The sequence below is a fragment of the Lonchura striata genome, chromosome 2, assembly GCF_050655825.1.
Source record: "Lonchura striata isolate lonStrDom1 chromosome 2, ASM5065582v1, whole genome shotgun sequence".
Lineage (NCBI taxonomy): Eukaryota > Metazoa > Chordata > Aves > Passeriformes > Estrildidae > Lonchura > Lonchura striata.
The window spans coordinates 54,776,770-54,800,166 of record NC_140704.1 but is presented as its reverse complement, the minus strand read 5'-3'; the positions used below and the strand labels follow the sequence as shown (position 1 = coordinate 54,800,166).

Sequence of the window (23,397 nt, the reverse complement as noted above, 5' to 3'; positions counted from 1 at the left end):
GCGCATGCACTTTTGGTCCTTCGGTGCTTCTCTGAGTATGTCGGTCAGTCTTGATGGGCTTGGAGACAGAGGAGCCCCTTTATCTGGGTTCTTCGCATCCTCGGTCCCCTCCGGTATTGTTCTTTGTGCAAGAAGCTTCAGAAATTTGCATTTTCTTATGCCCTTTTGTACCATGGCAGAGGTTTCTTAAGTAAAAGGTTAAAATTCAACACATAACTTTACAAGCTAGAATATAAATGCTTAATTAGTTTTGTTAACTTAAGTGAACTCCAAAAACAGCTATTTCGCTGGCTATGACCAATGACTGAATTTCTCCCAGGTGTTTTTCAGTACCTCTCAGAATAGGATTTTCCATTATTTTACCCAGCACAGGAGTGAGGCTGACTTAATTGCAAAGTTTCTTTAGAAATTTCTTTAGAATTTTTTTCAGGGATTCCTTTCACAAAATTCATGTGCCTCTTAAAAGGGTATATGGGAGGTGTCAGGGGTTTTTCTGGTTTTTAGGAAAGTGTTCACTGTAGGAATGTTTTGAATCACCAAGATTTAAGTAATACGTGCTGAGACTAGCCATCATTTCAAATAGTTAAAACTACAATGGCAGTTAATATCTGTTGAGAAATCTTAGGACTGTCATTAGAATTTTATTTACAAAATTGTATTCGCTCTTTATTGTCTCTCTGCCTATCTGATAATTGTGTATACATTAGTTCTCAAGATCAGCATAGTTTCTGTATTTCTTGGTGGAAGTACTTTTGAAGGTTTTTTTACTTGAGATCAAGGGTTTCCAAAACATGGTATTTACAAGCAATCTCACTCAAAATTAATGCCACTCAATGCCACCTTCCTTTTGCAGTCCTAAATGGTACATCTGCTGCAGGAGATTTCTAAACAGATGTGCATTCTTTTCCTGGACTGGGAGATGTAACCTCTGTATTGGATAACGTGCATTATTCAGAAGTTTTAAAAGTCAAGCTTGAGAGATACCAGCAGCACCTGTTTGCAATACATACTGTAGTACCTAATCCTTTGACCTAAATATGCTGAACATTTAACACAGGCATTCTGTTTTCTGCTGGAATGTCAGGAAGAGACTTGTTACCCACCAATTAAAAGGAATCTTATATAAGTAGCAAACTTTCTTCTTGCCTGCTGCAGATGTTACTAAGAGGTACTTGTCCATTTAGACCAGAGATACAAAGAATATTTAAAATCAGCAATGTCACTATGAAATGAACCTACACTCCCCCCCAATAGCAGTTTTCTGGCAGAGTTTTAAATAGGCCTGTTGAATACTGAATTGTTGTGAAATAGTTTTTAATACCCAGTGAAAATACAGATGATAACCATGTGACCATAAGCAATAAGAAATCTAGTCTTTCTGGAGGCAAAGCCTTAATTTGTATAAACAACTGGCGTACAATCTTTAGAATAGTTCAATATATTGAAAACTGTAGGAAATAAGTAAGTTAAGGAAGAATTCCTACTTTTAGAACTGTGTTGTAGCCTTCAAATGGGATAGTTTTAAAATTAAGGTGATTCTTAACATGTTTTCATACTGTAACAATTTGAGATGCTTATGGCATGTGAAATATGTTTTGATTTTAAATTAGTTGTGCTTTTTGTCTTGCTTCTTTCACATTAACATTCTCTCATCTTTAAACAGAATAAAATATATTAAGGTGCCTTATCTAGTTATCATCACTCAGATTTTATGAGTTTGGTTTATTATTTTCACTGTCAGTGTATAGCAAGAGTATCTGTAGAACTTAAAACTGGTCAATTTTCTTAAGAAGCTTTGCTCTTCTAATAGAGAAGAAAATGCAAAATATATATAGGGCAACTGAGAATAATTATTTCTCTTAGGGCCCAAATAACTTCGTAAATTACTTAAAATCTGAATATAGTAATTATATGGTACATTTCTTACTAGTGTACTTGCAATTTTTTAAAGCTCTCTATTTTTCCTTTTCTTAATTTAAATCCTTTTGTGCTTTTTTTCCTGCATTAATATATTAATCATAAGAAAAGCTAACTGAGTACTGAACACTAATTATTAATTATATTAACCTGCTTTACTTATATCCCCTAGTGTGATATCTTGGCATGCTTACTCAGATCAGGTGAACTGAGCTCTTCTGACTTGAATGAGTTTACTTGCCACCATGGATTATTCAAAATGACACACAGCATTAAAAGTGCTAATAGCATGTTGCTCACTTTGACTTTCTGGTATTGTGTCTGGGTTTTTTCCCTTCCTTATGAAATAACTCTGCATTTCTTCTTTCTCAGGAAGATGCAGAGAGGGCCAGATACTCTCACCAGTCCAGTCGACATTCACTTTTGGTTTGTGTTCAAACTGTATACTTTTTCTTTCTGATCTAACCTTCAGAAACCAAACCAAAGGAAAAAAGGGTTTGGAGTCTGGTTTCTTTTTCTAATGGAGAAGGATGAAACTTCAAGTCTCATAAATTATTTGCAGTTTTAGTAATTTTAAGTAACATACAATGTTTAAGTTCATCTGGTGTTTTATTTCCATCAGTGTTAAAAAGGTAGTTTATTTTTATGTTTCAATCTTCCAGTCTCTTCTTGCACTTTGAGCATTACTGTGTGTCTGTAGTATTTGTGAAAGAAAAGGTATCAGTACCTTAAGATACAATTTGAAGAAGAGTTTGGTGTAATGCAAGAATCTCTTTCTTGGAGAAGCTGGTAATATATTACTCATTAATGGCAAAATATTTAGCTGAATGCTGTAAGGTATCCTGAAGTCTGCTAACAGAAATATTTTTGTATAAGCTCTTTTATATCATATTTAGGCCATATATCTATTGCTAAAGAACAGTTTTATTGAGGTTATGTTAGCATTTTCCTGGTCTTGGATCTGTCTAGAAATCAGCTGGTCATTGATCTGGGTATAGAGGCCAGGAAAGGGACAAATTACTAAAATAAAAGGGTTGGGTTTGTGTATTTTGGAAGTTGGAATGAGCCATTTCTTTGTGTGACTTTAAAAAATGGTGATTATAACTTGCTAAGAGGTCTTTGCAATTAAATGTAGTTTTTGATTAACTGAATTGTGTGTAATGTCATGCAAGTCCTAGTGTTAAGTATTTCTGCAATTTGCCACACAGGTATTTTTACCAAATAATTTTGAACAGTAAATGCGTTATCAAGAAAACATGTAAAATGTGCTATGTGCAACTCTTAGAAACTTGTGAGCTGGTACAGATTTGCTCAGATCTGCTCTTGTCTTGGCTGACATAGCAAATGTGCTAAGATGGATATTAAGTAATTGGCTGTTGTCTAAACTAGAGGGTTTGAATTGGGCAGATAACTAAGCTCAGATTTTGAGGGCTTACTTAGAATTTCTTTGACTGCCTTGGTTGTTTTCTGTCATTCAGTGAAGAGTAATAGAATTAAAATTTTAAATTTATTTAGTATTTTGATATATTTTTATAATTTCGTTCTCAAGTGTTCCTCGGATGTCAGCGCATCTCACAGGAGCAGAGCAAGTACCTCCAAAAGGAGAGCTCTTGTGGTGTGTAACTTGGCATGAGCACACTTTTTACTTAGTGTGATGTGTACACATTGTAACATTTTCTCTACTTACCAAAGCAGTAGTTTGGTGAAAGCATGCTTATAGAACATGGTATTAATGCTGCAATGATTGATGTAATCAAGTAGTTTGTGATGGCAAATGTGAAAGCTGAAAGAAAGAACATTTACAGATGTGATGGGAATTCATCTCTTCAGTCACTCTCTCCCAATGTCCCCAGAACTAAAGTAAAATGGAAAAGGTTGTCCATCAGCCTCGATAGGTACAAACGTGTTATTGAAAGTTACAACAGGAAGCACTTTCTCTTTTACGTTGTGATTTTAGAACAACAGACAAGGCTGAACTACAGAAATTTTGCCATTTTCAGTAATGGGTATTTCTGTATACTTGTGGTATTCCTAGTTTAGGCAAGTTAAACCTTTTTTAGTAGACTGTTAATAGTTATAAAAAGTATAAGTTAAATGTTGGGATGATAAGTGAGTGATCTGTCTTCATTCTCTGATAGCAAGGTTGCTTATTGGAGATAATAATTAGAGACAGTAATTATTTTAAAAAATAAATAAGTTGATTAAAACTGATCCAGTGACTTATGGATCCTGTAGGTAATACTTTTAGTAAAACAAAAAGGGACCATAGTCTGTAAATTACAATTACAATATTAAAATGTCGTTTAATATATTGTTAATACTGGATTTATTTGCTCCTCCTGAAAACACTTAATTCCTCTGTTCCCAGCTTTAATTCCTCCCAGATCACAAAATACTATTTCCCTTCCTCCTGTAAAGTCTTTCATGCCCTGGACCCCATAGGCAGTGACCTTCCTGAGCCTAAGGTGCCATGGAAGGTCATTGCATCTGCTGAGTTGCACAGCTTAACAGTGGGGCTGATGTTCCTTTAGAGTGCTTTGCCTGTGTGGAGATGAGCCTTTTGTTACATAACCTCATAAATGCTGTCTCTGTTTAATGAAATCTACTATATAAGACGTGGCTTAATTATTTAAAATTCTATTACTAAAATCACATTAAATATTTCACATAGTGTAGTGCTGTCTAAAATTATCTCACTTTTCATAAATTGGGATGTTGTTGGGGAAAAAGATTAATTTTTATTAGGTGGTCCAGCCTCAGAATGCACTTCAGATCATGATAAATGGCTATTCCTTCATGTTGAAATTTTCATTATTAGTAGAATATGTTTCCTTGCGATTTTCTTGTAAGTATTTTTAGTCATTCTTTGAAATAAAAGCAATTTAATTTTTTTTAACATTGTGATTTTCACTTTATTTAAAGGATAGATGTGCAAGATATTTGGTCCCTGTATGTTAATACTTTGCATGGCTTTGAGGGAAGACTGTTTCTGTGCTTTGTTTCTAAGATGTAATGGTACTAACTAGTGACTTTAAATTCTTGACTTTAAAAAGTATATAAATTGGTACTATCACATGTTCAGACCTAGACTAGTTTTGTAATTGTAACACTTTCTGTAGCCTACACGTATAATTTTTTTTTTTAGGGAGACAAGACACTTGTCTTACAGCAAGCACTTTCTAGTGTTTAGTTGTTATTTCTAAACTTTGCTGCAAAGTGCCATACAGATTAGACTTGGAGGATATCCTTGGGGGGAGAAAGTGTGTATGCATCTATTTGTATTCTCAATTACTGTATAAAAATTTTAACTGAATCTAATGGGAAGTTATTTCAGTCCAGAGAATAAGCAACTGGTTTGTATATATTTACTTAAAAGACATCTATCATATTTTTATGAAGTGATAGTAGATGGCATCACATTCTCAGTGCTATTATGCCACATAAAATCTGTTTCTTCATAAGAGGCAAGCATCAAGTACCACCAAAAGGAATATTTAAGCAGCTTAAAAAGCTGTATTTGTTTAAATAGCAGTGTTATCTAAATTAGCTAGCAGATAGGCAAGCACAGTATAGTGCTTAAATTAGTCTGTATTGTTAAGCTTTTTTAGTTTGTTTATTGGTTTAAATTCTATAAAATGTGAGCACTAGCTTTAAGCCAAACCTATATTAATGAGAATAGGTTTGATTATAGTTTCACTTGCCAGTTCTTTTTAACACAGTGATAGAAGCATGGCCTATTTTTTTCTAATTCGGTAGTTAGAATTTCCTGTGTTGTTTCTGTTTTAGGTGATAAAACCCTTAAGTCCTTATGTCTGTCTTCTTTGTATTTTAAGATTGAAGATGCTGTTATATAGTGTTATTAATTCTCTAAATTTCATTCTTAGAGTCATGCTTACAATTAATCTCAAAGTTCAAAGGAGAAAGCTCTTTATTCCCATAAAGGTTTATTGAGTAGTTTTCTAGTATAATATTCCTTATAAATATACTAAGTGTGTAGCATCATGGAGAAACTTGTTAGCTTCCTGACATTTGCATAAATGTTTTTCAGAAAAAAAAAACCAACTTCATATTGATCAGATTCTGACCTCCAATTTGAAGCTGCTTTCGTATCAGTGCAATGCCACCAATGGAATCAGCTGAATAGAAATCTTCTTTTGCTGGAGGCCTGGAAAAGGCTCTTGGAACTATTTAAAAGTGGCATTCTCTGGATTAAAGTTTTTTCAGTTGGGATGGAGATACATGTCCTATTACTTCCACTTTGTCCCCTGTCACATAGAAGCATTTTAAATGTAGATGTACAGCAGATTGAATTTGCCGTAGACCTTGATGCTAATCCAGTGACTTATTGAGAAAGGCATGAGGCTTATTTTGATTGTGCAGAAACTATTCCAGGAAGTTTGGTGTTTAACATGTGAATATAGTGTCAATAAATGAAATATTTTGGATATAATTTTTCAGACAGTTTTTGGTACTGATGAATTAGCAACTGCATTAGGGGTTGGGGGGGTGGTTCAGGTTAGAACAGCAGTGTATGTTTTGTTGAGACTAGGCTGAAATGATTTTGTATTTACTTATTATTGTATTACAGCATTTCTCTGTGTTTTTGAAGTGTTCTTTTCCTGTTCCCTTAGTTCCTGAACAAATGAGCAATATGAGTATTTCTGCTTTCTGTTGCCCTTTGAGTTAAGAAGTGCTGTATACTGCAGGCATTACTTTTTGCCATGTTTTTATCTGTCTGGTTTTTCCTTTTTTTTTTAATGTGTGTATGAACTTTTTGCCTCACATGTGCATATATATGCAATTTGTGTAAAGAATGTCAAAACCCAACAGAAATAAGCCAAAATATAATTGCTAGAATTCCAGTATGCACACTTGGTGTAAAGAATAGTGGCAGGGTACAGGCTATGCTAGTGTCACATAAACATCCAGCCCCAATTCAGTTATTAGAGATTTCTGTCCTCTCTCTCCAAAATACTTTGATTCATAATGGTATCTAATGTAAAAAAGTAAATAATTGTACTAATTATTAGCAAGACCTTTCGGTTATGTTTTTCATTCATTGCTGCACTTATCAAGCTTTTGGAATTTTTATTTTATTATGGAGGAAAAATACCAAAATATTTACTATTTTGTTTGAGCATGTAGAAATACAGTTAATGATGATATACAAAGTACATAATAGTTTTGAGGCTTTTATTATTTATTTGCTTAAGAAAGATACATGGATTTGGGGTCAACATTAGGGAAAACTTTAGAGCATTCTGCACGAGGTGTAAGCTTGGGAACACTTGGGTAATGTTAAGACAAAACTTTCATTTGCAAGATCTACAGATGCAACCTTTGTTTTCTCTCTTTCCTTCCTTCCTCACCCGTCAGAGTGGAATTTACTATGATCAAAGAAATTATAGCAGCCTTGGATATAGTAAACCAGTTCCTTCCTACCGTGTTTGGGTCTGTCTCTTTCTATATTAATTTAATTATTTATATAAAATATGTATATGTGGTTTTGCTTACTTATTCCATATGACACTAATTTATCTCTCTGACACTTGCAATTATTACAGTTAAAAGTGGTAACAGTTGTAATTTTTGCTTGTAAAGGTTGTGTTTTATAAAATTAATGTGTAACATGCAGATTACTCTGTTATGCATGTGGGGTTTTAAATTTAAAATAACTTCTGTTTCATGATTCTGTATGGTATACAGAAAGCAAGTGGCAGCTGTAATAGTTGCTGTTTCAAATTCTTGTCTTTTAAAAATAACAAAAAAAAAATCTTAGATGTTTAGCATCATTGCAGTGCTTTTTTTCCATCTCAATATAAATTATAAAATGCTGATATATTATGAGATTAGTAATATCTTCCAGTACCTGCAGCTGTGCTCATGGCCAGGTTTAAATAACTAGCTGGAGAAAACTGACATGTTATTTGAGAGCTACTTAATTTCTTCACTCTCTTCCATGAATCTACTTGAAAAAATACTGGATTGGTTTAATAATGTTTAAATTGATTTCAAAGATAACAAGTTTTTCTGGAGGTGCCCTTCCTGAAAGTTTCTGTCTACTATAGATAGATTAAAATTTAGTATTTAAATCTTTAGGACTTCTGTGGAATATAGAACATAAATTTAAAAATTTATGTATACAGAAAAAGTATTTCTGACTTGTTCTGTTCTTCACATTATAGTCATCTTCTCTATACAGTGATCCAGTGGCACCAGCTAGGAGTTACAGGGTTAGTACAATATAAAACAATATCTTAACTTATCTTTAGATGTTTGGCCTAATATAAATACAAAATTACACTTTTCTTCATAGGTGTCTCCTTTAAACACTGATTTGATGAGAAATACCAGTTTATTTTGTAAGCATCCTATGCATGGTTGCCTTAAATGTGTATTGTATGGCCATGAGGCTCAATGGTATTACATGTGCATTTCTGGGTTATTTTTAGAGTAGCATTTTCTGTGTATAATTTTTCTGAGGCATTCAGTTTAATTTTCTTAATGTTGTTAAATTGCCTCTTAAAACTATTTTAGTAGTTGCTGGTTTACTGCTCTTTTTACAGACAAGCATAAATCTGGTAAATGCGACAATGATGTTGAAGAGCACTGGGGTTATTAAGTTAATTCAAGCATACTAAATGACAACTGCATGTATAATACTAAAAACAATATTTTAAAAAGTTAAGCATTTGGATGGAAATCAGGGGATTACTGAAGTTTGTGGTAAATACACTTTGAATACCTTTAAATAGGATGCCATATTTACATTTTTTTATGTTTATTAAATTTAATAGCATGAAAACCTAATCTGCATCTTTACAAAATCAAGAGTATCTAGTAGTGCCATAAGAATGGCTAAGGTAGCTCTGCAAAAAATTATCTTTTAAAACTGGTATGAATGTCTGAAACGTTGCCTTTTGCTGCTATAGTAGTTCAAATCCATCTTACACTGCCATTTAGAGACATGCTAAACCTGTGTAAAAAATCATCAAATATTATGTAGTGTATTTAGTTAGCGAGATCTTCTTTTGCACTTGGATTACAAGTAGATGATTTACCTTTTTTGGCTTTGTGCATGTTCTCAAGAGAATATTAGAAGATTCAGTGAGCAGTACAACAATACAGTAAAGACTGCTATTACATATAACACTGATACGTATATAATTCTAATTTTTGCTGGAGGTTTCTTCATAGGGAGGGACAAAGCAGCATGAAACGGTAATTTTTTTTTTCTTTTTGAGTTGAGTTTCTCAGCTTCTTTTATTATCCACTGCATAAATAGATTTCAGCCTTGCACCTTTAAACATAACTCTTTCAGGAGAAAGTGCATGAGTGACCATAAAACAAAATTGCTAAGTGTACAGCATAGCTGCAGTTCCCAGGGTGTGTTAAAACTTCTTAGGCCTCAGAGCAGTTAAAACCAAATTGCAATTTAAATGTTCGATTTAGTTATGCAACTAGTTAAGATTTGATTTTTTAAAAGTATTTGGCTGTTTTTTAAGGGAATTCTTAGTGACACATGGAAATAGACATGCCTCGTAGTAATATTAAATGCTGCTGAGATTCTTAAATATTTTTTTTACACAAAAAGTATGCTACTAACTGGAAACGCAGAGGATAAGAAAGTACATGACTCTGCATAGGAATTGCAGCATATGAGTGTGGCATAATAATGGCTGAGACTGGCTATACATGGTGCTTCATTCCTTCTTTCTCAGGCCTTGTTGTGTGGTGATGGATGACATAAATAGTTCTTGCACTCTTAGTGTAATAGGCTTCTGGTTGTTTCTTTCATTATCTTTGTTTTCTGCAGACAAAAATGTATGAAAGTTGTGAAAGTGTCCTTCATAACTTTTCTTTAGCCATCTGAATACAGTTATTCTTCAAGAGCAAGCTCAGTCCGAAGTAGTCCTGTGGTGAGCATTCCTATGCATGATTTGATGAATGCTTTGATATTAACACATCAGCAGTTATGAGTATGTCCACTTGGGATTGTTTCACTGACCAACACACAGATTTGATTTTTCTATTCCACATAAGAAGTTTTGATTTGTCAGAGTTGTGATTTTTAGCAAGACGTAAATTTTTAGCAGTAAGACAGTAAACTGTAGAAGGAATTTGTTTTTCTAAATACCTTCTTAATGTTTGTAATAAACAACTAGTTTAGTTGTACTTTAGTTGAAGTATAGCACATTGTTGGGGATACCACCCTATGTCATAGATGGAGCAAGCACATGAAACACACTACAGTACATGTGGAAAAGTCTTTTTTTTTTTTTTTTTGGAAAGAGGGTTAATGGAAACTGTTATATCATGTAGTAAAAAGTTTGCTCATTTTTATGATAACCAGTATACAAAATGAGAGAAATTTGTTTCTGGGTCTGTATTGTATTAAAAGTGTCATTCTAAACTTGGCTCTTTGTACTGCAAAGTGATTTTAAAGAGTTTTATTTTGCTTCTGCTGCAGAACAATCATCTAAGTTTCATTGGTATAGTTGCTCATTTGTCACACCACACAAAATAAGTTATCAGTGTTCTAGTATGGACTAAATTGCAATGTTCAGTCCTTTTTTAAATTTCTCACCTATTAACAGTGTTATATGTATTAAACAAATAAAACCACATTTGTCAGAAACTAATGTTTTTAGCTACAAGAGATATCAGAGTGAATTTTTGAGGGTGTAGGAAAAAGGTAATTTTGCTTTGCTTTATGAAGTTCTAAAACGTGACAGGTATTGACATACATATGTAGTCTCTTGCATTGTGAAAACTTGTCTCAGATTTTCTTGACACTAAGATAAGTCCTTAAAAGTATATACTTTAAGATACATAGGAATATATATATATCAGATCTCACTGTGTATATGTTAAACCAATAATGCCAATGTATATTCACTCACACTAGTGAATGCTTAATAGAGTTCAAAGAATTTTTAAAATGAAATAATCCTGAAAATCTGATTATGTAAAAATCTTAATTTATTGCCTACTGTTGCTGCGGCTTGTATTTTGGTTTTACTCTGGAGAAGTCAGGTTAGTTCTCTCTGAAAATCAGAAGAGCAAGTAGGAGAGATCTAAAAGGTAGAAAACACTTGAGAGAAACAATGTGATGCTTCTCCATCTTAAAGTGTATCAGTTTTGATGAACTCGTTAGGAAAGATACTAGGACTACAAAAAGTATAGGAGGGACTGAAAGGTTTATTAATTAGGTATATGGACTTAGCAACAGCAAAGAGAAGTGGCTTTTGAATGATAGACCAATACTGTCATAGATTGTAGCCTGAGTTGTTCTTTTGCTGTGATCATAATAAATAAGAAGAATTCTCTTCAGTATCTCTATATTTTGTGAAATGCAAGTGCAATAGGAAAGTTTAGCCAAATTTCCAACTATCAAAATTTACCTAGCTAACTACATTTAATGAAAATTAAGATACTGGTTTAAATATAAATGTAGGTGAAAAATAGCTGGAAAATTTGTTGTCAGAGAATTAGAACATAACATAGCAGTGACAACAAACAAATACAAATGCTGTAGTCCTAAAATAGCATAGTCTGAGCTAGATGTTCATCAGTAAACTGGTTTTTGTATGCCAGTTATATATGTAACTTTTAGACAATCTTACTAGCTTTTAATCGCATAGATCAAGTATAAAGATTTTTTTGATGGTGAGAATTGGGTTTTTTTCCTCCTATAATCACTTTCACTGTGAACATTGTATTTAGTTTTAACTTTCTACCTTTTGAAGTAGAATATTATCAATAAACTTATGATAAACCAACTCTTCCCATTTACTATTGTGTTTTACATGCATAATGTTTCTCAGTTGAATATTTCACTTGAGTTCCCATGGCAGATGTAATTGCACTTAGATACATTTTGCCTTTTTTAACAAGAAATGTGTAGCACTAGCATTTTTCCCCACCTCTTTAGGTGCCAGACTGATATACATCTTTGGGGAGTAATTTTGCCTTCTAGTGTAAGATATCTTAAACTTAGGAATGAGAAGAAGCCCAAATTATAGCTGGTACCATTTGATTTGTGTTGATTTGAAAAAAGACAGCATTTGTAGAGAAAAATAATTTTTATTGATCAGTTTATATAATCTGTCTTTTATGATCTGCAAACTGTTTGAAATTTTGTAGCTTGTTTTTGACCCTAAATTAATACTAAACCCTTTGGTATCTGCTTTTATGTTTTTTTCATATTACTCTAATTGACAATGATAAATCAATAAAAATGTTCATTTTTTTAGTGCAATAATGGAGATTTCAGGTAGGATTTTTTTGATTTTTAATAAACTTTTGTTCATTCAGTGATATCATATTCAGTTCTCTTTCACCTTCTCCTTATCTTTTGAAGTCCTCTGATTTTTCTGATCAAAGTGAAACCGCTGCTGATTATTTCAGTCGTTCCAGCCACAGGGGAAGCATTGTTTCGAATGCAGATTATGGCCAAGTTTTGAATAGTGTGAGTGTAATGTTTTTATTTACACTATATACAGCAAAACTATGGATTTTCTTTTAATACTCTGAAGAGTAAATACTGTTAAAGCAGTCTAAATTACTTAAATGAAAATTGGTTTGTTGTGGAGTTGGGGCTTGTTTTCATATAAAAATGCACTGAGTGGATTTTTAAAAAGCATGCTCCTTATTTTAAAGGAGATTTTGCCTGTTGTTAGAAGCATGTGACAAGTGTAACACTTCACAATTTTGTGTGTGTGTGATAAGCTTAGCAATCTTCTAAAGACACAAATATTTTTCTTTTTTTTTTTCCTTATGGAAATTAACTGTGCTAGGGAGGTTTTTGTGTACTTTTGGAATACTATTACTTCTTTTCGTGACAAAAATACTTAGAACTGTTCCTGCATTAGTGTTCCTTCATCCCATGTGAGATTTTTTCAGAATCCATTACTGAAGCACGCCTTGCTGGCTGTGCACTTGTACAGAATCCCATGTCATCCAACAGATCATGTTACAGGAAAAGTATCGTGATAGTTTTCCTGTGCAGCTCCCTTTAGGCTGAACATTGTTTATACCAAACCTAGCCACCTTCTCTTTCTTGCTGCTGTAACTTCTAAAAATTATTGTTGCTTGCAGGCAAAACTTTTGTGTTTAATAACATGGAGTGAAAGACAAATTTCTGTTCTTAGGTGTATCTTTTGAAATAGCATTTAGGGTTAGCACATGCAGTGGGTAGGCAGAGAGGCTCAGAGGAGGTGTTTATTTAACTGAGCAAAAGGAATGTTTTGTGGTGATCAGCAGTGTGTAATTGCTTGTGTAGGTGAGAGCCAAAGTCTTTGTGCCCTTACCAAGCAGTGCAACAAGGGCCAGCAACCTCACACTGCAGTTTAGGAGTTCAGACCAGACACTCCAAGAAGCTCCACAAGGACATTATTGTTGCAGTCTGTCAGGTTACAGCAAGGCTGCAGAGCCTCTGTGTTCAGGAGCTGGTGACACTTTGCTAGATCAAGCCACAGCTGTTGGCTGTGGTTCTCCCTTAAATGGGAGACTGAGAGCTAGACTACTCTCGCAACCACTTTGTGACTTTGCATTTATATGATATTTTAATACTGTTACAATGCTGTATAAGTTGTAATAATTCATATTATTTATCCTCTATACATTCTCAAATCATGAGAGACTAATTATTTCTCCAGCTTAAAATTTAGCTCTTTTTTCCCATTATAAAGCTGACTTTCTGAAATTAATGCTCTGCTAAAAGAAATGTCGAGGCTGAGACTGAGTTATGTTGCCTTCTCAGTTGCTTGTGTTATTATCATTATTTACTATTAGATTCAATATTTCTAATTTTATTTAGGTTAATCAACTGTATCCTTCAGATTAATCGGATTCTTCATATCATTCTATCATCATGCTGGTGACAAATAATTTGCAATCTATCATTTTAGTACGTCACTGGATGTGGTGAATTTGTCATGAAGAAGCAATGTTGCTTTTATAGAAACCGCAACAGGAGGAAAAAGAAAAGTCTTATCAAGTAGTGTTTGTTTCTTCTGTGATTGCAGTAGACTTTCAAAACTTTTCCCTGGCATAGAGAAAAACAACTGTTATTTGAGAAGCAAGATGTGTGTGATACCGTACTAAATATGTGTCTAATCCCACCTATTTTGATTCACAGAAATGTAGAAAATGTGGATATCTACAATATAATTTTACAATAGCAGTTTCCTAACTAAGAAGGGAGTGTGGTAGTTCTTTTCCTTCGTCTACAGTAGATAAAATATGAATTGAAATTATTTTGTAGATTGCTTTTACTTCGTACACTTCAGTTATACACTTTTACCTGAACCAGTTTTATTGTAATGTAATCACAGGTGACATTAAAGAGATTGAATGTATAGATGTGTTTTCTATAACTAGGGCATTCACACTGCTGTCACTGACTGCCTTAAGTGCATACCTGCATGAAGCTTTGCATCTGTTATGCCATCTAGTATTGTACTGATTACTCTTGAAATTTAAATACTACTTAAATAGTATATTTAAATATATTTGCAATTTAAAAGAGTAAACATGTTTTGTTGCTCGGTACTGATAATGACATTTTAAATAAGAAAAGTTCCTGGCTTTTTTATTTACAAGCCTTTTTCTTTACATTTATTTTGTAGTTGAGGTAAAAACTATTTTTTAAGCTAAATAATATTTTTCCTGTCTTGGTCTATGCTAACATCTGGAATTTTAAAAATGGTTTCATTTAAAATATTTCTCTGTCTCTTGGAACAAAAGATGCTAATTTGGTAGTTCCTTATTACAAAAGGTAATCATGTTCCCAATTCTCTTTCAGCTGGAAGAAAAGAGTGAAAAATCACATTCAGAAATATTTTCAAGGGTAAGACATTTTAATTTTAGAAACTTTTAGAATTATTTAAAGTCAGTGATCATTCACAAATTTGCAAGTGTTGAAATAATTCAAAAAGTATACATTCAGTGTATTCTTTGTATTTTTTGTCAGGGTTAGCTTGCAAAAATATTTTTAGATATAATTTCCTATTGCCCAGAATTAATGGTTTATGCCTTTTATTTCTTGAGTGAAAAAATTTATTCTTTAGTTTACTTTTGGCCAATAATCATTTTCTATACAATTTATTTTTCATGTGAGAAATACTTATCAGGAAAGGCTAAAATTGAGGAGGCTAAGGCTATAAAAATCCATATGAAAAATCTCATTATAGGCTTTCTTCTGAATCCTGGATGACAGAATTATAACAATTAGTAATATTGTAAATGTCTACAGTATTTCAGCACTATTATCTATCTTATGAAGATCTTCTGGATAGATGACTCAAAATTCTAATGTTCTGGGTACACTGTCATCAACAAGAAACCAACATTTTACCAAGAAAAAACACAGGTGCTGGAAAATACTCAATGGAAAATACTGTCTGTAAGCTAATATTAAGAAAAACAAGAGAGAGAGCCATGCTGTGACTTTGAAGAAATTTACAAAGAGTATTATCAAGAGTACCAGAAATAACCATATGATTCCTGACACAATGTTTTTCCATTTTTTAAGCCCTCATCTCGCAATTCAGTAAATGCAGCTCCTCAGAGTGGCAACTCATCTAGGAGAGGAAGCGGAGATGCAAGCAGTTTGCTGGATCCTGATGCCTCCCTCAGTGAATTACGGGTGAATTGCATTTTTAGAGAATTCGGAGCTAGTTTAAATAGGAAGATTGTTTTTAATAGAGAATTTATATTATAATAAGAAAATGCTATGAGGATGTAATTTTCAATAATGAACTATTTTTTTACTTTCTTGGTATTTTATCTTGACTTGTGTTCATAATTATGGTTTAAAAGTTTAGTTTATTAAGATTTTATTTATGTTGAATTTCAAACAATTCTGTGCTATTTGAAATGCCTTCGAGTTACGTTTATAAACAAAACCTTAATTTCCATCAGTTTTAATTTCTGGGAATTATTGCAGGCTTTGTCATTTGACAGAAGTGCATGTAAACCTTTTAATGCTTTTTAAACTTTAAATTATTTCCCCGTACTTCTTATGCAATGGTTCCTTCCTATGTCCTGCAGGATATCTATGATCTTAAGGACCAGATACATGATGTAGAAGGGAGATACATGCAGGGACTTAAAGAATTAAAGGTATCAGGGCTCCTCCCAAGCATGCATTCTGAATGGGTATTCTGCATAATGGAGTTATCACCAGTTTCACTAACGTAGAGTGGCTTTGCTAACAATTTTTAAAATTTCTTTAAAGCATGTATCTAACTTTTAATGCATGAAAAGCATCAGCTTAAAATGTACATGAGATTGCATGTTTATTATTTGATTACAGTTAGAAGAGTTAATACTTTTTGATGTTTTGATATATAGAGGTGTTTTCTGATTAGAAAATGAGGTGTTCAGTTTATATTTTTAGAATTTTGTTAGCAAATAAACAGATATACAAAATAATTACTAGGTATTAAATGGGGAACAAGAAATGGGAGATTATTATGGCAAAGAATTTAAGAATTAGTCCTCCAGGTTTCAGCAAATACTTCATATTATAAAGCAAAACCAAAAGAATAATATTGGAAGATGTGCTGCAAATAATTTTGGCAGGCATATTGCTTGCAGGAGAAAATTAATTTTCCTTTAATTCTTTGTCATTAAAAAAATAATTTATGCTAGTTTATATTCCCATTATTTTCTCTAAATCACAGATTGTTTTTTTCAGTGCTAGGCTAATGAGTGCTAAGGAAGCTTTCCTGTCTGGCAATCCTGTATCCACTGTGGTAGTCACATTCCTACCACCCCAGACTTTCACTGCTGGGAGCAAAACCCTCCAGTGAGTCACTGAGTCAATGGGTGCTGCACCAGACTGGCTACGCACCATTCTCACACTGTCAGTGAAAGTTTCTTTACAGGCTCAGCCACAGGTTTCCCATAAGAGAGTCTCAGCTACCTGATTTCTCTAAGTACTTTAATCATGGCAGAGTCACGCAAAACTAGCTCGAGATCAAGCTGGGTGCTGCCAGTGAGGGACCCTGAACCAAGCAATACGTGGGTTTTGTATCCCCAGTCCATGCACACAGGGCTGTAGGGTCTTCTGCTGGGCCATTGGCTCCCCTGTATCTCTGAGTGGCCGCTTGCCCGGCTGGTGCCACAGGTTCCCATGCGCCTTGCTGAGCAAAGGCTCAGTGCCCGGTCACTGCTCGTGCTGCAAGCTCCAGTCATTTCCTCCTACCGAGGGTGCAATCTGCGGTTTGTACTACAGCAGCACACTGAGCTAACTACCTGTGCTAGGTGTAGTCTTCCACAGGAGATTTGTCTCTAGTTTTACTTGTTTAAATTAGTATGTATGCCTTTCTTTTATGCATTTTCACACAATTAACAGTGCAGTAAATTTAAAACAATACTGCTTTTCACTGTTTTATATTGAAGGGATACAGAGTTCAAAAATTATGGGGCTTACAGATCTTTTCCAGACATTTTTTCTGTTCTCTTTTCTATTGTGTAATTGTGTTTCATGTAAAAGTAAAAAGAACTTTTCATATGTTTTATATCCATATAGACTGAATTAAATGAATGCTTCTTGTATTAGAGCATGTGATGGTGATGTATTTATCAGTTAGAGCATGTGATGGTGAGGCATTTATCAGCTTACTTGAATTTCTTCAATTTAACAATACATTAGCTTATATAGTAAGGGGAAGATATGTAATACGAGTTGTTTAGTGTTGCAAAACTTATTTCCTCTTTGAAGTATAACTTTACCTTTAAAGGAAACATTAAACCTGATGGCAATATGTTCAGATGAAGTATGCTTTGGTTTAGTTATACTGACATACAAATATTAAAAGCATTTCAAAGAGCAGTAGATTACAAGATTATTAGACATAGACATATGAGACCTAAATGTAGTGTAATGTGAGACTGCTTCATATTTTCAGAATGGATCTAACTCTCACTCTTGATGCATTTGCCAGCATCTCATGATTACTGTTCTGACTCGTGGTTAATGGATTATTATTTACTATAATCCGTTACAGTTACCAAAGAGCACAGTGTGCAACAGTAAGATCATCATCTGTGCTTGGCTTTCAGAATTGAACTGGATTTTATGTTGTTGATAATACAGAATAATATGTTCCTAGGTTAGTTCACATTCCATAGAGATTCTTTTGGGAACCTTTTTTTTTTTTTTTTTTTTAATTAGAAAGGTACTGCCTTTTTCTCAACTTTTTCTCAACTTACTTTTTTAAATTAGTGACATTCTAATATGATGTTTTAAGCCCCAACCTAGTATTGTCTTTTAAGATTGGAGTCCTGGAACACATGGCACACAGTAAGAGGCTGAGACAATGGGCTTTGATAAATCTTGGAGTAGTGGTTGGCAATATTGTTGCTGTTTTTAGCAGGTCTGATCGGAGGCAGTGGAGAGTAGAGGGCAGACTTCTTTGCAAGGGAAAGACAAAAACAGACAAAAGTTGAGTTGTAGGAGCAGAAAATCCAATTAGAACTCAAGAAAAAAGAGTTTTTGCAAGGAAAGCAAACACTGGTGTAGGTCATCCAGCAAGTTCAACCATCTGCAATCTAGATTTCTGGAGATACTTAAAATGGAGATGAGCTGTGAGCAGCCTGGTCTCAGCTGACCCTCTTTAGTTAGGAGATTGGACCAGCTGGATCTCTGCCAACTAAATTACTACATGACCCTAGTCACCACGTTGACAGAAATAATCAAATTTGACTTCTTCCCTAATCACATTTTTTTTTTGTTAAATTTCATACCTCCCTGTGAAATTACTATAGCATTCATTATAATCCTAATATTTCCTTTTTTCTACTCTAAGATTAATTATTCTTTGAAAGTCTTTAGGTTTGCTAGCTCTAGCATTTTGTTTTGCCAGTCTTTACAAGATTTCTTGTATTTACAGCATCACAAAAAGAAATGCTTTCTCTGGTTTTAATCTTCAGAATTACTTGCATGCATTTAGTTTTTATTTTTTTTCTTTTTTCTTATCCTGAGTCATCTTTGCTGTTTCCTACTGCTTCCTAGACTATAATGGCACTTGTCTTACATTTTCACAACTTATATTGTTTTGTCTCTTCTGATCCGTAATTATTTTTTTCTGGGGTTTCAAAAATTGTATTTCTCCATTAGACATTTCCAGAATTCAGTGAAATAAATACATGTGGTTATGATAAAATTATAAAATATAAAATACAGTTTTCCCAAACTGGAGGTTTACAACATGGAATAGTGCATGGAATAGTGTTTGGGGGCAGGGAATTTTTTTTACTTTCTTATAGCAGAATATTGAACTGTGACTTGTTACTTCTAAAGAGAAGACACGACTGTAATTCCAGAACAAAAATGATTGCATAATTTTACTGTTTAACAGATAGTGATCTTAAGTATTTTCTTAGAAAACTTAGATTGCTGCCACCTTCTCAATATATTAGTTTTAGTGTTCTATTTTCTGGAAACCCAAGCTTCATGCCCTTCCTGTACTAGTGTTTCTACTATCAAAATATAAATATTTAAAAATGGAGATGGTGCTACTTATGCCTTCAAGGAACAGGCAATGAAGTACAATGAGATTTGTAGTAGGGCACAGATCTACTTTGTCCAGGGATTGGCCTAATAGTTATTTTTAAATTCTAAAATTAGGATGCTGAAAATCAATTTTTATTACTTTTAAATCATAGAATGTTAAAGGGTTGGAATAGACCTTAAAGATCATGTAGTCCCAACCCCTATATAATGCATATTGAAATAAAGGCATGCTTAAAAGTGCCTAGAATGATAGTTTTCTAATTATAAATGGTTGACATTTGTTACAAATCTGACAAAAAAACCCAACTATAGCCAAAATCAAGATAAAATAGTAAATGGGGGAGATTTGTCTAAGAGGCATGCACACTTTTAGGTAGAGAACCAAGTTACATGCTTTTTAAAAAAAATGTAGTAAGTAAACCAAAGATAAAATATCTGTTTAAATAACGAATGTTTTTTATTGGAGTAATATGGCTATCTTAAAGTCTTGAATCTAAGGTCATAGGGCACCACTTAAATAATGAGCATTAAGTTAAAGCTACTCTTTGAATTATTTTTGTAGTCTCTTTTACTGATTTAATTGTCCACATTCTCTCTGTTAGATTTGTTGCCTCATTCTGAGCCCTTTTGTCATGCATGCCTTGAGAGCAATGATATTACTACTAGAATTACTACTATCTAGCTTCACTAGAAGGTGAAGCTGTGATATTATTACTGTATCCCTGTGAGTTGCTGTGAATGTGGAAGAATAGAAAAAGCAAGTGGAATATTATCTTGTATTTTTCATGCTTTTGTAATGATAACTTTTCATTGTTGTGTATGACTGAAGTTGAATAATGGAACTAAACTATTACTTGGTATCTCTAAAGAATATATTTCAGAAACAAAAGTGGTTGCATAATTTTAATGTCTAACATCTCATACTTTAACATTATGGTGGTATTTTAACATTATAACAATGCATCAAAAAGTTAAACTAATGTGAACTTTTCTGCTATCTGTAGGATTCACTAGCTGAAGTTGAAGAGAAGTACAAGAAAGCTATGGTTTCCAATGCTCAACTAGACAATGAGAAAAACAACTTGATTTACCAAGTGGATACTTTAAAGGATGTTATTGAGGAGAAAGAAGAACAGATAGCAGAGTTCTATAGGGAGAACGAAGAGAAGTCAAAGGTATTTTTTTTTTTCTACTTATAAAGTACATAAATCTAGACTACTTAGTAAGAACAGTTGAAAATATTCAGAGTAGCTTTACTTGTTAGTATTGGGCTTAAGTCTTTATGGCATTTTTTCTCTCTACACTTTATTAAATAAAGTCCTCTGTGTAATAAGTGTCTGGACAACTTATTTAGACCACTTCAGTGGTTTTTTAACTGCTTGGTAGGTATAATTTCTCAAATCCTTGCAGTAATTTCTTACATAACTCAAAATAAATATAAATAATTTATTTATTTAATACAGGAATTGGAAAGACAGAAACACAACTGCAGTGTTCTGCAGCATAAGCTGGATGAACTTAAAGAGGGCCTTCGACAGAGAGATGAATTGATAGAGGTATGTTCATATGAGTGTAGGATAGAATCTGTGCAAGTAAATATGCTGTAAGATTTGAATGGGAATCATACACAAAACAGGATTAAATACTATCTTGCATTTTTAATAAATAATTTATCTTGTTTTAGTGGGTAGAATTTAAGCTACTGATCCTCCCAAATTTATGAAGCTGAAAATGTCTCTGCAAGGTTTTCAAATGTATTATATCTTGAAAAGCCTTTAATTCCTGTGAGAATTGTGGTTCTCTCATGAATGTTCCTAGTATCTTTTCTTTGTTGTGAGGGAAGAATTAATATTTGTGTGGCCAAAATAATTTTCCATAGCTAAAAGTTCTGATGCATGGATAATACCAAATGTTATTCTTTGCCTTTCCCAAAAGTTTCCATTTCAGTTATTTCTAATTTTTATGAGTATCAACAATTGAAGTTTGCCATGCTGAATATTTCTTTGCTTACCAATCAAGCATAATACACAGCAACATTGGTCAGCATGTTATTGGGCCACAACCATGTTGCTGGGTGTGCAGTGTGTTCTTTTCCCCCTCTCACACGGTTCTTTTTCCCCTTTTCCCTTTTGTTTCTGGAAACAAACCCATCCACCCTGAAATCCCAGAGCTATTACCAGTCTTCATTTTAAAATGGTCCAAAAAGAGATATATATATATGAATTGTCAGCAGTATATGGATGTCCATTTCCCAAATATTTTAGTTGGAAGTTGTAGTTTCAATTATTACATAATTTTCCCACTGTCTCTTCGTTGCAGTAAAAATTGATTATTTTTAAGTGCATAGGCCAAAGTCCCCTACTGTCATTTTCAAAAGCTGTGTAATAGTTCATTGATGCTTTACTTTTTCACTATATTCTTGTGCTCTCTAGGTGGTAGTACTGTAACTTGAAATGGTTTCTGAAAAGTCCCAGTTCTGTTTTAGAAGTATTTTGCTTCATGAACTGGAGTTGATATGTTAATAGCAGAAGAAAAGGATATCCTAAGTATCAGCATTTTGAGTTTGCATAAATGCTGACAAGCAAAAGCCCTAAAAAGTTCTCTTGTGTCTCTGTTGCTTGCTCTAAGTTATCTTTGACTTCACTGAGAATTAAAGAACAGCTTTGCACATTCTTGTTTGGGGCTTTGGTGGTGGGGTTTAAGTATATGAACCAAGAATGTACAGTAGATTTTTCTGGAGTGTTTACTTTGGTAGAATGTAGCATGTGTCAAATAGTCACTAATACATCCAGTCCCTTTGAAGATTTGACTCATATTTACCACCTATTGTGTCTTTTCCCCATCTATTAACACTAACAAAATCTAGCTGAACCCATGTAGCTTTTTGCAGAAAGACATTGTCTTCTGTTCCCAGATGTAAAATCAAGTTCACTCCTTAAGAAAGAGAAAAGTTGTCTCTAGCACTTAAAATTCTTATGTCATCTTCATAGCTAAGCATTTTAATTATGTTTGCAGGGGAAGCATCACATAGCATCAGAAAGCAGTCAGCAGTTGTCTTTTGCTTCCTGGATGTTTGATTCAAACTCCCTTCTTTATACTTTCAAGAAGATTATTTTGTAAAAAATTAATAAAACCAATTGTTAACATTAATATTCACTTCCAAAGAGGACTTGAAGGTATTTGGAAAGTACAGCAGCATAATTGTTTCTATCCACAGATTGCAGTGGGAAAAGTCACTAAAGAAAAGTAACTGTAGCTGCAGTAAGATTTCCCAACAGCAGTGATTGAATAGAATTAAATACCATTCTCTTGCATGAATTAATGAGAAATACATTACATTAAACTGCACACTGTTTCTGTAACTTCATGCTCATAAACTCTTCAGTTGACTTTTATACTTAGTTTCCTTTATCTATTTTAATGTTTGGGTTATTTTTTTTCCATTTCCTTACTTCTCTTTCCTCTCTTATTCTTCCCTCATCCTATTTACCACAGGCGAATCAACGTATGCAGGAGAATATAGACTCCATAACCAAAGAAGTGTTTCATCTCCAGGAGACAAATAATTGGAAAGATAAAAAAATAGGGGTATGAATGAAATATAGGAGGAAAGCTGTTTTTTTAAATTTAGAAGTAGATGGATGCCCTCTACACCCCAAGGAATTCTGTGTACTCCAAAGAAATTAAGGCCACTCCCAACTTAAATAAAATGTTTTGCAGTCTTTCTTTTCTTCAGAAAATGAGCCACACTTTACTTTCTTAATGAAAAGTAGTACTAATTAAATCTATGACATGAACTGTTACACATACAAATTTACAATTTTTTTGCAAAACTTTTGATGGCATGCGTAGTGGTAAAAGATATGATCTTGAATTAACTTCTGCAACCAACTTGTGCATTCCTGTATTGTACTACTGATACTTGCATAATTGGTTAGCTTGGATGCAACACT

At 33.4% G+C, this 23,397-nt stretch overlaps 1 protein-coding gene across 14 annotated transcripts in view; it reads left to right on the top strand.

The window, feature by feature from the left end:
* LRRFIP2 (LRR binding FLII interacting protein 2) overlaps positions 1–23,397 on the top strand; it is a 53,124-nt gene that overhangs the window by 19,705 nt on the left and 10,022 nt on the right. For 2 of the 14 annotated variants that reach the window (XM_085570788.1, XM_085570748.1), the window contains exons 6-16: positions 2,290–2,343; positions 3,467–3,532; positions 7,294–7,368; positions 8,103–8,150; positions 9,783–9,836; positions 12,281–12,388; positions 14,726–14,770; positions 15,455–15,568; positions 15,973–16,044; positions 20,449–20,619; positions 20,908–21,000. In XM_085570788.1, the coding sequence (XP_085426914.1) occupies positions 2,290–2,343; positions 3,467–3,532; positions 7,294–7,368; positions 8,103–8,150; positions 9,783–9,836; positions 12,281–12,388; positions 14,726–14,770; positions 15,455–15,568; positions 15,973–16,044; positions 20,449–20,619; positions 20,908–21,000 (900 nt within the window). Of the gene's footprint in view, positions 1–2,289; positions 2,344–3,466; positions 3,533–7,293; positions 7,369–8,102; positions 8,151–9,782; positions 9,837–12,280; positions 12,389–14,725; positions 14,771–15,454; positions 15,569–15,972; positions 16,045–20,448; positions 20,620–20,907; positions 21,001–22,939; positions 23,033–23,397 lie in introns of all 14 variants that reach the window. The other 12 variants (XM_085570720.1, XM_085570735.1, XM_085570744.1 and 9 more) reach the window with 12 other exon arrangements.